This window comes from Danio rerio, chromosome 16 (genome assembly GCF_052040795.2).
Source record: "Danio rerio strain M-AB ecotype USA chromosome 16, GRCz13ab, whole genome shotgun sequence".
In the NCBI taxonomy this organism is placed as follows: Eukaryota; Metazoa; Chordata; class Actinopteri; order Cypriniformes; family Danionidae; genus Danio; species Danio rerio.
The window spans coordinates 59,908,574-59,921,195 of record NC_141036.1 but is presented as its reverse complement, the minus strand read 5'-3'; the positions used below and the strand labels follow the sequence as shown (position 1 = coordinate 59,921,195).

General features: G+C 34.9%; 2 protein-coding genes across 7 annotated transcripts in view; both read right to left on the bottom strand.

Annotated features, from left to right (window-relative positions):
- Positions 1 to 5,990, bottom strand: part of xrcc1 (X-ray repair complementing 1) — a 37,118-nt gene extending 31,128 nt beyond the window's left edge. For 2 of the 3 annotated variants that reach the window (XM_087285615.1, XM_087285616.1), the window contains exons 1-6: positions 5,889 to 5,990; positions 4,861 to 4,950; positions 4,322 to 4,414; positions 3,995 to 4,102; positions 2,590 to 2,748; positions 2,039 to 2,116 (exon numbers count right to left, since the gene is read on the bottom strand). In XM_087285615.1, the coding sequence (XP_087141741.1) occupies positions 2,039 to 2,116; positions 2,590 to 2,748; positions 3,995 to 4,102; positions 4,322 to 4,414; positions 4,861 to 4,911 (489 nt within the window). In that variant the 5' untranslated portion in view covers positions 4,912 to 4,950; positions 5,889 to 5,990. 3 annotated transcript variants of the gene reach the window in all.
- The window catches only part of psg4 (pregnancy specific beta-1-glycoprotein 4), a 153,784-nt gene that overhangs the window by 125,691 nt on the left and 15,471 nt on the right, over positions 1 to 12,622 (bottom strand). For 2 of the 4 annotated variants that reach the window (XM_087288147.1, XM_087288149.1), the window contains exon 9: positions 7,935 to 12,605. The exons of the other annotated variants lie outside the window; for them this stretch is intronic. The gene's annotated coding sequence lies outside the window, so the exon portion shown is untranslated. Of the gene's footprint in view, positions 1 to 7,934; positions 12,606 to 12,622 lie in introns of those variants that run through there. 4 annotated transcript variants of the gene reach the window in all.

Genomic DNA, 12,622 nt, shown 5'->3' with positions numbered 1-12,622 from the left:
AACCCTAATTAAACACACCTGATAACTAATTGAGTTCTTCAGGGTTGTTTCAAACCTACAGGTAAGTGTGTTGGAGCAGGGTTGGAAGTAAACTGTGCAGGGCTGCTGCCCTCCAGGAATTGAGTTTGAGACCCCTGCCCAAATGGAATTTTAAAAGTACAAAATATGAATCACATGTCTCAGACCATCAAGCATAATGACAAATGAGAGATGCTTTTCTACAAAAAAAAAATCCATTAATTATGTTGGTTTTTTTTAACAACATGGCTAGATAGGATAGGAAAAATTCAATCAAACATTTACAGTGCATCTGGAAAGTGTTGATAGCGCTTCACTTTTACCACATTTTTTTATGCTACAGCCTTATTCCAAAATGGATTAAATTGATTGATTTCCTCAACATTTTACACACAATCTCCCATAATGACAACGTGGAAAAAGAGTTTTAGAAATTGTTGCAAATTTATTGCAAATAAAAAAGCTGAATAATCACATGAATATCAGTATTCACAGCGTTTGGCGTGGAGCTCTACATCGAGCTCAGGTCCATTCTGTCTCCACAGATCATTCTTGAGGTGTTTCAGCAGCTTCATTGGAGTTCACCTGTGCTCAATTCAGCTGATTGGACATGATCTGAAAAGGCTACACCTGTCTATATAAGGGCCCAGGGTTAACAGTGCATGACAAAGCGCAAACCAAGCATGAAGACAAAGGAATTGTCTGTAGACCTCTAGGACAGGATTGTCTCGAGGCACAAGGTTGGGGAAGGTGACAGAAACATTTCTGCTGCTCTGAAAGCTCCAATGAGCACAGCGGCCTCCATCATCCATAAGTGGAAGATGTTTAACCACCAGGACTCTTCCTAGATCTGGCCGGCCATCTAAGCTGAGTGATCGGGGGAGAAGGGATTTAGTCAGGGAGGTGATCAATAACCCGATGGTTACTCTGTCTAAGCTCCAGCGTTCTTCTGTGGAGAGAAGAGAACCTTACAGAAGGACAACCATCTGTGCAGCAATCCACCAATGTTGTAGAGTGGTCAGACGGAAGACCCTCTCACCTGGAGTTTGCCAAAAGGCGTCTGAAGGACATCAGAAACTAAACTCTCTGCTCTGATGAGACTCAAACTGAACTGTTTGGAGTGAACGCCAGGCGTTACGTTTTGAGAAAAGCAGGCAGCGCTCATTACCAGGCTAACAGCATCCCTACAGTGAAGCATGGTGGTGTTGGCATCATGCTGTGGGGATGTGTTTCAGCAGCAGGAACTGGAAGACTAGTCAGGATAGAGGGAAAGATGAATGCAGCGATGTACAGAGACATCCTGAATGAAGACCTGCACAAGAGTGCTCTCCACCTCAGACTGAGGCGACACTTCATCTTCCAGCAGGACAATGACCCAAAGCACACCACCAACATATCAATGTGGCAAAAAAACAACTCACTGAATGTCCTTGAGTGGCCCAGCCAGAGCCCAGACCTAAATCCTATTGAACATCTCCGGAGAGATCTGAAAATGGCTGCACACCGTCCCTTCCCATCAAACCTGATAGAGCTTAAGAGGTACTGCAAAGAGGAACGGGCCAAACTTCCCAAAGACAGCTGTGCAGAGCTTGTGGCATCATATTTAAGAAGACTTGAGACTGTAATCGCTGCCAAAAGTGCATCAACAAAGTATTGAGCAAAGGCTGTGAACACTGATGTACATCTGATCTTTCAGCTTTTTTATTTGAATAAATTTGCAACAATTTCAAAAACTGTTTTTTCACATTGTCATTATGGGGGATTGTGTGTAGAATGTTGAGGAAAATATGAAGTTAATCCATTTTGGAATAAGGCTGTAACATAAAAACATGTGGAAAAAGTGAAGCGCTTTCACACTTTCCGGATGCTCTGTATAATTGTTAAAATGTTGCTGGTAAATGAAACACTCAAATTATTTAGCTGTAATGTACTTTTAAAAACGTAGTAAAATAATATATGACAGTCATTAGTTCTGCTGTTAATATTATTATAAACTCCAGTTTAGATGCAAAACACTCACCGGTGGAGTCGAGACTAGGGCTTCATTCCCGTCTGGAGGAGAGTGCAGCTTTATGAAGGAGATGCCGTACGCTATAGTCTGCACACAGGAAACAGCATCCGGCTTTTATTGCAGTGTGATGATGTACTTCTAACCGAAATCAAATATTAAGTAGGGGGAAGCAAACTAACTACTGGAAGGGTGTGGTTAAACATATTTCACCCAATCAGAGTCATCAGAGAAGGGCTGGGGTTTACCACTCTGATGACACGTACAAAGGGAAAATGTCATCAAAGTGTTTCTGCAGACTGGTTTTATCAAGTGTGATTTGATCTAATGTTTACCATTAGAGGCTGGAGATATTCATACACTGCTGACCCACAACTGTGTTTAAACCCCTTAGAAAAGTGATTTGCATAAAAGGTGCTCTTTAATGTCAATTGATACTTAAAATGTTACATTTAAATGCTGAAAAGCTGTGCAGACAACTCCAAAACTCCTCCAGAATGATTGAAAAGCTCATCATAAGACTGAAAACTATGATTATGGTGTGCTAAGTTTTTCCCCCTGACCTTGCTGTAGGGCTGACTGCAGACGATCTTCACGCGATCCCACTTCTCCTGTGATTGCGCCTTCACCAGCTGACCGGGCCCGAAGAAACGCACACGGTTTGTGTTTGTGCCGTTTCGGCTCTCAGTGGGCGACATGAAGGACGATGTGACCAGCAGAACCTACAAAACAATGCAGAAGAGTAAACATGCGGTTTATATCTATTTTAGTTGAAGACTCCTATTTTTATTTATTGCCACATCAGCAACTTGTGGCTATTTAATGGCAAAATGGATTGAAGACCCCTTTAAATTTAAATAATTTTAATTATTGCCATTTACATATGCCATATTTCCATATAACACTTTAAAACGTAATAGTTTTAATAACTCATCTCTAATAACTGATTTATTTTCTCTTTGTCATGATGACAGTAAATAATATTAGACTAGATAATCTTCAAGACACTTCTGTACAGCTTAAAGTGACATTTAAAGGCTTCACTAGGGTAATTAGGCAAGTCATTGGACAACTTTAAAATACATTTATTAATATATATATACATATTTATATATTTTTTATTATTATTATTATTTCCCCCCCAGCAAAACTAATAGCAAGACATTCTCCGAAAGAAAAATATTACAAGGTTATAATATAATTATATATTAAATACTGTGAAAATTTTCTTGCTCTTTTAAACAGCAATTATATATTTTAAAAATAAATAAAATTTTACAATAATTTCAATGATTAAAATTAACATAAAAATGAATGAATCAGAACTCTAAACTTAAAAAAAATAATAATAATAAAATGATGTATGTATGTATGTATGTATGTATGTATATATATATATATATATATATATATATATATATATATATATACATATACATATATTTAAATTTTTATTATTTATTATTAATATATTTTATTATTTATTATTAAATTTTGTATTATTAAAAAACAAATAATAATAATAATAAAACTATATATATATATATATATATATATATATATATATATATATATATACATACATACATACACACACACACACACACACACACACACACACACACACACACACACACACACACACACACACACACACACACACACACACACACACACACACACTAGTAGTATTTATTTAAAATAATACTCTTTAGCAAAACGCAATATATGTACAAACATACACACACAGACATACAGGAAACCTCAACAACTGATTGACTGTATACATCACTGCTTAATCTAGCTATATTACCATCCATGAGACATGAAAATATCAATACACTACACACTAACATTATGACTCTCTGTAAAAATGCATGCTAATAAAACTGACTGAAGACAAAACTCACTAAAACTAACATGTTTTCATAAGATGCAAAAATGAAAAGCTCAAACTTTAAGACTCGCCTCAAAGTCTTGATCTTTGACAGACGTGGAGTGTCCGACAAGGACCTCTATGAAAGCAGAGCCTTCATTTCCAATGTCTATGCTGTGAATTTGCTCTTCCTTTTCCAACTGGAGGAACAACACATGCAGGTTAAAGAAAACATCTGCAAGTGGCATTATAGTATCTTAAAATAATAATAATACATAAATAAAATAAATAAAAATGTTATTTAAAAAAAATAATATATTTAATATGTTGTTAATTTAAAACTAACTTAAGAACAATTTTAAAATAAATAATAATAATAATACTAATAATAATAATAAACAGAAATAAGTCAGACATACTTGAAGGATGACAGAAACTTGCTTTTCTCCAGGTCTCGCAGCTTTCCATTTTCTGTAAGTGTCGGAGCTCAAGAGGTTGTCTGCTTTATGAGTCTGTGCAGAAAAAGTAAACAATAAAGAACAAACTCTTTAATCGGTGATCAGGATCCTGTTATTAATCTAATTTAACTACCATTTGTCTTGTTGTAAACAACTAAAATATGTAGTGTTGGGGTGCCTCCCGGAACAGGGTTGGGAAACAGCCTTGGAGAATCATTCCAATCAATGTAAATTAATGAACTGTTCCTAAATAGGGCTATTCAAGCCATTTAGTGAAATTGTATTCATATCGTGATATATTCAATGCAAGGTATCCCAATTTCTGATTTTATTTTTCAACATCTACAGCCCTACTGCATTTCAAATTCAGTGACTCAGTTCAAACCAATGATTCAATAGATTCAGCTGAATCAATGAATCAGTCTAGTTCTCAGGTTTGTGTGTTGATTGTAAAGTGTCAGTAAATGTAAATTATCAATGAAGTATAACAGAATTCTTACATTATCTTCACTGCTGCAGGACACGACATGCTTGAGTTTGAGTTCAGGCATGTTCTCTGAATCAAACAATTGAATCGTCGCTCATAAAACCTGAAAAAGCAAAGATATGACTTCATTAGTCATTAATTATCATGTTAACAGAAAACCTCAGATAAAGCTCAGCCATGTGGCATACTTTTCTCCAGTGGTTTTTGATAAGAGAATGAAGAACTCATCTCAATTGCGAATTAATATTCGAATCGGTTCACTGAATCGACTCACATGAACACTGTATAATGTAGCGTCAATTACAAGTAAAAGTATAAATAAACAATAAACATTAACATCGTGATTTTCCTCATTAATAAATACAAAAATGAAGACGCAAAAAACCTAAAAGCACTGAACAAAACAAGCACATCACTTCAATGAATCACCATATTTCATGTTAATAAAAACTAAAAATAAAGCATTTAACACACTTTTAGAAAAATATTTTCATGACTTTTCACCAGACTTTATTGATTATTGAATTTCTAAAATAATTCATATTCAAATTAATAAAAATCGCGAATGAAGTATAAAATCAGTTCACTGAATCGACTCACATGAACGAGTCAGCATCAAATCAAACAAGCATTACTCTAAACATGCGTAAAATTAATTAAGAGTTAAATATTCTGGTAACAACAATCAATTTAGCGAAAATAGTGACAACATGACATAAATATATACTACATGAGCAGTCAAAACACGTCAGTATTTAAGTATTAAGACCAATAAGTGTGCTGTTATACAACACATTACGTTTCATGATAATCTGAAATATCTGACACAAAAAAGCATGACGTGTGGACTGATTTATGATATAAAAACACAAACTAATAAATCCGATAATTGTATTAATTTGCTGTTATTCGGTCTAGTTAGCGGAGTCCGCCTGAGTTAACCAGCGCGAACAATAGAGGCGCTTCAGAGCCGCCATTAAAGACCATACAAGCGGCTAAAATATTTAGATACGCATTCTGATGGATTCAACATCACTTTACCGAAATCCAAACAGAGCTGAAGTCGCTTCTGAGCTTTATTCCAGTCTGAGTGAGAGAGTTTCACAAGCGCGCGTACAAACTCCCTCTCAATCCACAACACGCAACGTCACTTCCGCCTGCCGACCAATCAGTGCCCGTGAGGCAGAAAGTCACGTTCTCGACTTTAGAATAAAAGTCTGAATTAAACAGAAGATGAATTATTTTATAAATTATTAGACTTATATTAATTATTTTATAATATAATTTTTCAATCATTAATTTGTACAACAATTAATTAATTAAATTAATTAATTTGTTAATTGATTAATTTATTAATTCTTCATTTAGTTAATTCACTGTACAGTTACTTAATTAATTAATTAATTACATTCAATCAACGTACTTCTTCATTCATTGTTTTCCTTAATTGTTTGTTAGTTCATTCATTCATCCATACATTCCTTTCTTTCATAGTTTTTTTCATTCATAAATTCTGTCAGTCATAGTTTATTTATTAATTTATTCAAGCCACCGTACATTTATTAATTCAATCATCCTTTGTGTATTATTTGTATTCATTCATTTTTTCATTTTCATTTGTTTGTTTAGTAAATCATTTGTTCATTCATTCATTTATTCACTAAAATTATTATTCATTTATTTATTGTTCCAACATTTAATTAATCAATTTTGATTCACTGTTCATTCATGTATTTAATCATTCATTTGATTCATTGTTCACTCATTATTTAGTTTTTAAATTAGTTATAAAAAAAATCAATTCTTCGTTTGCTCATTCACTCATTTGGTTATTAATGTGTTTATGTTCTCACTTTTATTCATTCATTCATTCAATTATTCAAATATGTATTAATTTATTCATTGTTTAACCATCTTGTTAATAATTTTGATTTACTCTTCCATTATTTAATTAATCCTTCATTATTTTTCATTCATTCATTCATTCATTCATTCATTCATTCATTCATTCATTCATTCATTTAATTATTCATTTGCTTTGTTTATTTACTTTTTATTTCTTTATTCAATTATTCATTTAAATCATTATTAATGTATTCATTAATAACAATTGCATTGTTTATGTGCCTATTTTTTATTTCTTTATTTGTTCATTCATTTATTCATTCATTCGTTCATTCATTCATTTATTCAAATTATTATTAATAATTTCTGATTCACTGCTCCTTCATTTAATTAATTATTCATTATTTTTCATTCGTTCATTTAATTAACTGTTCATTCATTCATTATTCATTCATTCATTAAATTTTTTATTCATTTACTCATTCACTCTCCTTATTTGGTCATTAATGTGTTTATGTACTTATTTTTATTTATTTGTTTATTCGTTCCTTCATTCGTTCAATTATTTATTCCTTGTTCAATCATTTAACACATTTTGATTCACCGTTCATTCACTTAATGAATCTTTCGTTATTTTTCATTTATTCATTTCATTCATTGTTCATTCATTCATTAAATAGATTGTTCATTTGCTCATTTACTCTTCTTATTTGGTGATTAATGTGTTTATGTACTCATTTTTATTTATTTATTTATTTGTTCATTCATTCAAATGATTAATGTATTCTTTGTTCAATCATTTAAAAAATTTTGATTCACTGTTTATTCATTTAATTAATCATTCATTATTTTTCATTCGTTCATTTAATCAACTGTTCATTGATTATTCATTTACTAAATTATTAATTTCCTTTGCTCATTCACTCTCCTTATTTGGTGAATAATGTGTTTATGTACTTTTTATGTGTTTGTTCCTACATTCATTCATTCATATAATTATTTGTTAATTAATTGTTAAATCATTTAATTATTTTTGGTTTTACGGTTCCTTTATTAATTCAGTCAATTATTTAATTCATTAATTTTTTTCCTTAACTTAATTAATTGTTCGTTTATTCATTATTCATTATTCAATTATTAATTTTGCTCATTCACTCTCCTTATTAGGTGATTGATATTTTTATTTATTTATTTATGATTTGTTCATTTATTTATTCAGTCATTCACAAAAGAAAGGTTCAGTAGTTTCAGAGCATGTTTTATTTTCAAGGTAAATTTAGGCTGTCTCTCATGTTTCTCTCTACTCTGAGCACAGAATAATACACCGAACATGAACATCTGAAAAACTCAAAGTTTTCTACAGAAATGTGCTGTTGCTTTTCTCCTCTGTCTTCTTCAGAATGTCCTTGACTGGTTTCACACTCATAAGACACACACTATGTCCTGTTTTTTCCATTGCAGGCCCAGATTGGCCTTTCTGTTTAACAAAATAAGCCTCAGTCTTGCTGCATTTCTTAGTCTTCAAAAAATATTAATATCATCATTGTCCTCAGACCTAAAAGACATTCAGTTCCCTTCAGTGATTTATAAATACATCAGCCTTGAAATGCACAAAACCCCACATGTGATATAACATAATGTTCATAATGTTGACTCAGTTTTAATAGAACAGAATAAGAAGATCTTTATAAACTGAATGTTCCCATAAGTTGTTCAAGTCACTTTTGAATGATTTCACCAAACATGTCTGCCTTCTTTCAGTAAGTTTCAGTAAGTTTTTTTGCTCTCAACTGAGGTCAGGAGCCTGTATCGTATTTGTGGCTAAACAAAACTCCGGATTAGAGGATTAGTTTTGAGTTTACTCACCAACGAAGACACTAAGGGCCTACTCACACTATGCCATCCGTACCGTGCCCAGGCCCGTTCCCCGTTTCACACTTGTAGTGTGAGTGCAAAACGTGCCAAAGCCCGAAACTGAAAGCGAGACGTGACTTTAAGGGGCTGTTTCATATGGATTTATTAATCATTATTACTGTTCAGTGAACGCAAACTGCCGTAGTTTATTAAAGACGGAAACCCCTCACTGCACGACAGCTGCACCTTCAGCAGACCTCCTCATTCTTGCAGCAGCAGCACGAGAGCTTTATGATTGTTTATGAGCGTCAAAAGTGGCGGATCTGTTCGGCGAAATATCTGACTGCATGTCCCCATATCCCTAAGGACTGTTTGGCAAAATATTTGACTGCATGTCACTGCATAACAAACGACTGAAACGATATAACTAGAGAAATCTCCTCTGTGCGGCTAAGTGAGCACAGCAGCGATGACGTAAGCGTGCCGATTGTGGTGTGAGTGCGGGCCGTCGGGGGAGACAGGAGGGGGGACAAGCGTGCTTTGGCCCGGTTCGAGGCAACTGTACCTAGTGTGAGTACGGCCTAAGAGCTTGAATCACAAAGGTGGCCAAATAAACTCAGGATTACAGGATTAGATTTGAGTTTACACGTTAATGAAGACACTAGGAGCCCGTATCATGATGGTAGCTTAACAAACTCAGGATAATAGGATTAGCATTGAGTTTAAACATTACTGAAAAAAAACATTCGGTACATTGTTAGTGGTTTAAAAAACTCAGGATTACATGATTAGTATCAAGTTTACATGTCACTGAAGGTACCAAGAGCCTGTACCTTGATGATGGTTTCACAAACTCAGGATTACAGAATTAGCTTTTAAAATACATGTCACTGAAGACACCGGAAGCCTGTTCCTGGATAGCAGTTCAACAAACTCAGGATTACAAGATTAGTACATATCACTGATGATACCAGGAGCCTGTACTATGATGGTGGTGTAACAAACTCAAGATTACAGGATTTGTTTTCTGTTTAAATGTCACTGAAAACACCAGGAACCTGCATGATGGTGGCTTAACAAACTCAGGATTACATGATAATATTTGAGTTTACATGTTACAAAAGACACAAGAGGCCTGGACCATGATGGTGGCTTAACAGACTCAGGATTAAATGATTAGTTTTGAAATTACATGTCATTGAGGATACAAGGACTACTATGTACTATGATGGTGGCTTAACAAATTCAGGATTACAGGGTTATCTTCTAGTTTACATTTCACCAAAAATACAAGGAGTCTGTGCTAAGATGGTGGCTTAAAAAACTCAGGATTACATGATTAGTTTTGAGTTTACACATCACTAAAGACACTAGAAGCATGTATCATGATGGTGGCTTAAACTCAGGATTACAGTATAGTTTCAAGTTTACACATCACTGAAGATACTAGGAGCCTGTAATTAGATGGTGGCTTAACAAACTTGAGATAACATGATTAATTTTAAAATTACATGTCACTAAGGACACAAGGAGCCTCTACTATGATGGTGGCTTAACAAACTCAGGATTACAGAATTGGCTTTGAAAATGCATGTTTTACCTTTAAGTTTAAACATTGCTGAAGAAACCATGTGGTGGTATCTGATTGGTGGCTTAACAAACTCAGGATTACATGATTATTTTCAGGTCTACACATCACAGAAGACACAAGAGGCCTGTACCTTGAAGGTGGTTTAACAAACTCAGATTTACAGGATTTGTTTCATGCTTATACATCACCGAAAACACCATGAATCTGCATGATTGTGGCTTGACCATCTCAGAATTACATGATTCGTTTCGAGATTACATGTCACTTAATATGTCAGGGGTCTGTACCCTGATGATGGCTTAACAAACTGAACATTATAAGATTAGCTTCTAGTTTACACATCACTGAAGATGCCAAGGGCCTGTATCATGATGGTGGTAAAAAAAGCTCAGATTCACAGAACAAGTTTTGAAAACATAACCAGAACATATCCTAAACATATCCAAAACATAACCTGAACATCATCAGAGCATATCCAGAACATTAAAAATATCTAAGCAAAGTATAACTAGATCATATCCAAAACATAATCTAAACATAACCAAAAAATAACCAGAGCATAACCTGAACCCAACCTGAACATAACCAAAACATAATGAGATCATTTCCCGAACATCAGCTAAACATAACAAAACATAACCAGAACATGTCCAGAACCAAACCTTCACATTCAACCTTTAGTTTCTATAGCACATTTTACAATGCAGATTGTCAAAAGCAACATAATCAGAACATATCCAGAACATAACCAGAACATTTTTAGAACACATCCTAAACATAACCAGAATATGACCTGCCCTGGAGCACCTTAAGTTACCATGGCAATAAAAAGGGATTAAAGCCAGGCTTCATTCATGCTAGCTAAAATCCAGGATTGGTGCAAACTAACCTCAAACTTAACTAGCTAGCCAGCTAATCTTGCTTCATGGTACAGGGCACTGTTTAATTTAGTAATAAATTAGTATCACTAGCTATGTTTCCTTCTAAAAATGCAAATTAACTTGCGCAAAACTGGAATATTGCATAAAAGATATCCGAATAAAGCAGCGTTCCCATCCAACGAGTCAAAGCAACAAAATCGTCACTTCCTGATTAACTGGCTTCAAATATCAACAGTTAAAACTGAATTTGCTGCAGTAGGAGAAGCTGCCAATCTTTTCCTTATTTAATAAATGACCTCAGAGGACAACGCCGACACACTTCGTGGCATTTAAAGCCATGAGACGCGGAAAACAGAAGCTCTTGACATGCTGCAGACGCTCTGGAGGTCATTTGTAATATAATAATACTGAAATGGGTTACAATGACCAAAACAGCAGTTCAGATTTTCTGCAGTGTGCTCAGCCTGCTGGTTTGTCCATTCACACACATTTTCATCATCACATGATCTCTTAGAACAAACCTTTTTAATGCACATACTGGAATTTGTTCAGTAAAAGTGTTTCCATCATAGTTAATGTGCATCTTTTCTTATTGAATAAAAGTTGATCCTACTCAGTTATGCGCATGTTTTTATGTATATTTTTTAAAAGTTATGTGCATCATGACGTTTCCATCAATCATTTTTTATACGCATCTCCAAAACACACATAAAAATAGGTGGGTGGAGATGTAAGGCTAAGGGGGGAAATACAGATTCGTCTTAAAAAAAAGGGGAGGAGACCGACAGAAACTCAGAGTTTAGAGAATAAAACCTGCTCCTGATCAGGTTAGGTTCACAGAGTAAGTGACCACAATAACTGACTCCGCGTTAAAGTTACCTCTCTTTTAGAAACAGGTTTGACTTACCCTGCTGTCTCCAGTTTGACAAACCTGCCATTCTAAAATAAAAAACCCAGAGTTTCTCTCATTTCAGGGTTAACATACTCTGAGTTTTCACTTAACCTCCTTTCTGAAACGAGGCCCTGGAGCTCCTACACAGGACTTCACACTCGCTCCACCAGACTCGTGTGCTTCTCATCCCCGCCCACACTTACAGCGCTACCAAGCCGACCAATCACAGAGCTAGCGCTATGCATTGTTGCGACGTGTACTTACATTTTTTGAGAGGAACACGTCAGCAACGGCCAGGGCAAGGGCTATGTGACCATCAGGGCCGGATTAAGATCACATTGGGTCATGGGCCATAGCAAATCCAAGGGCCCCCTTTTAATTCTTTACCTCACAAAAATATATAAATTGTTGTTGTTATTAATATTGTTATTATTAATAATAATTTACTAATTGTCACCGACTCGGTCCCGGTCATTCCCCTCGCTGGCCAGCAGAGGCCACCATCTCCAGACTTTTAGCATTACATCATCCATCTACACTGATTGCACAGACACCTGATCTCAATCTGGTTAACGACCCACGTACCTCATATAAGCTGCACTCAAACACTCAGTCAGTGCGAAATCTTGTTCAGCCCCGGCCAGCATTACTGAGTGTTATTCCCAGCCTGTCTCTTACTTTGCTTCGCCTTCTGCCTGCCCACAACCCACGC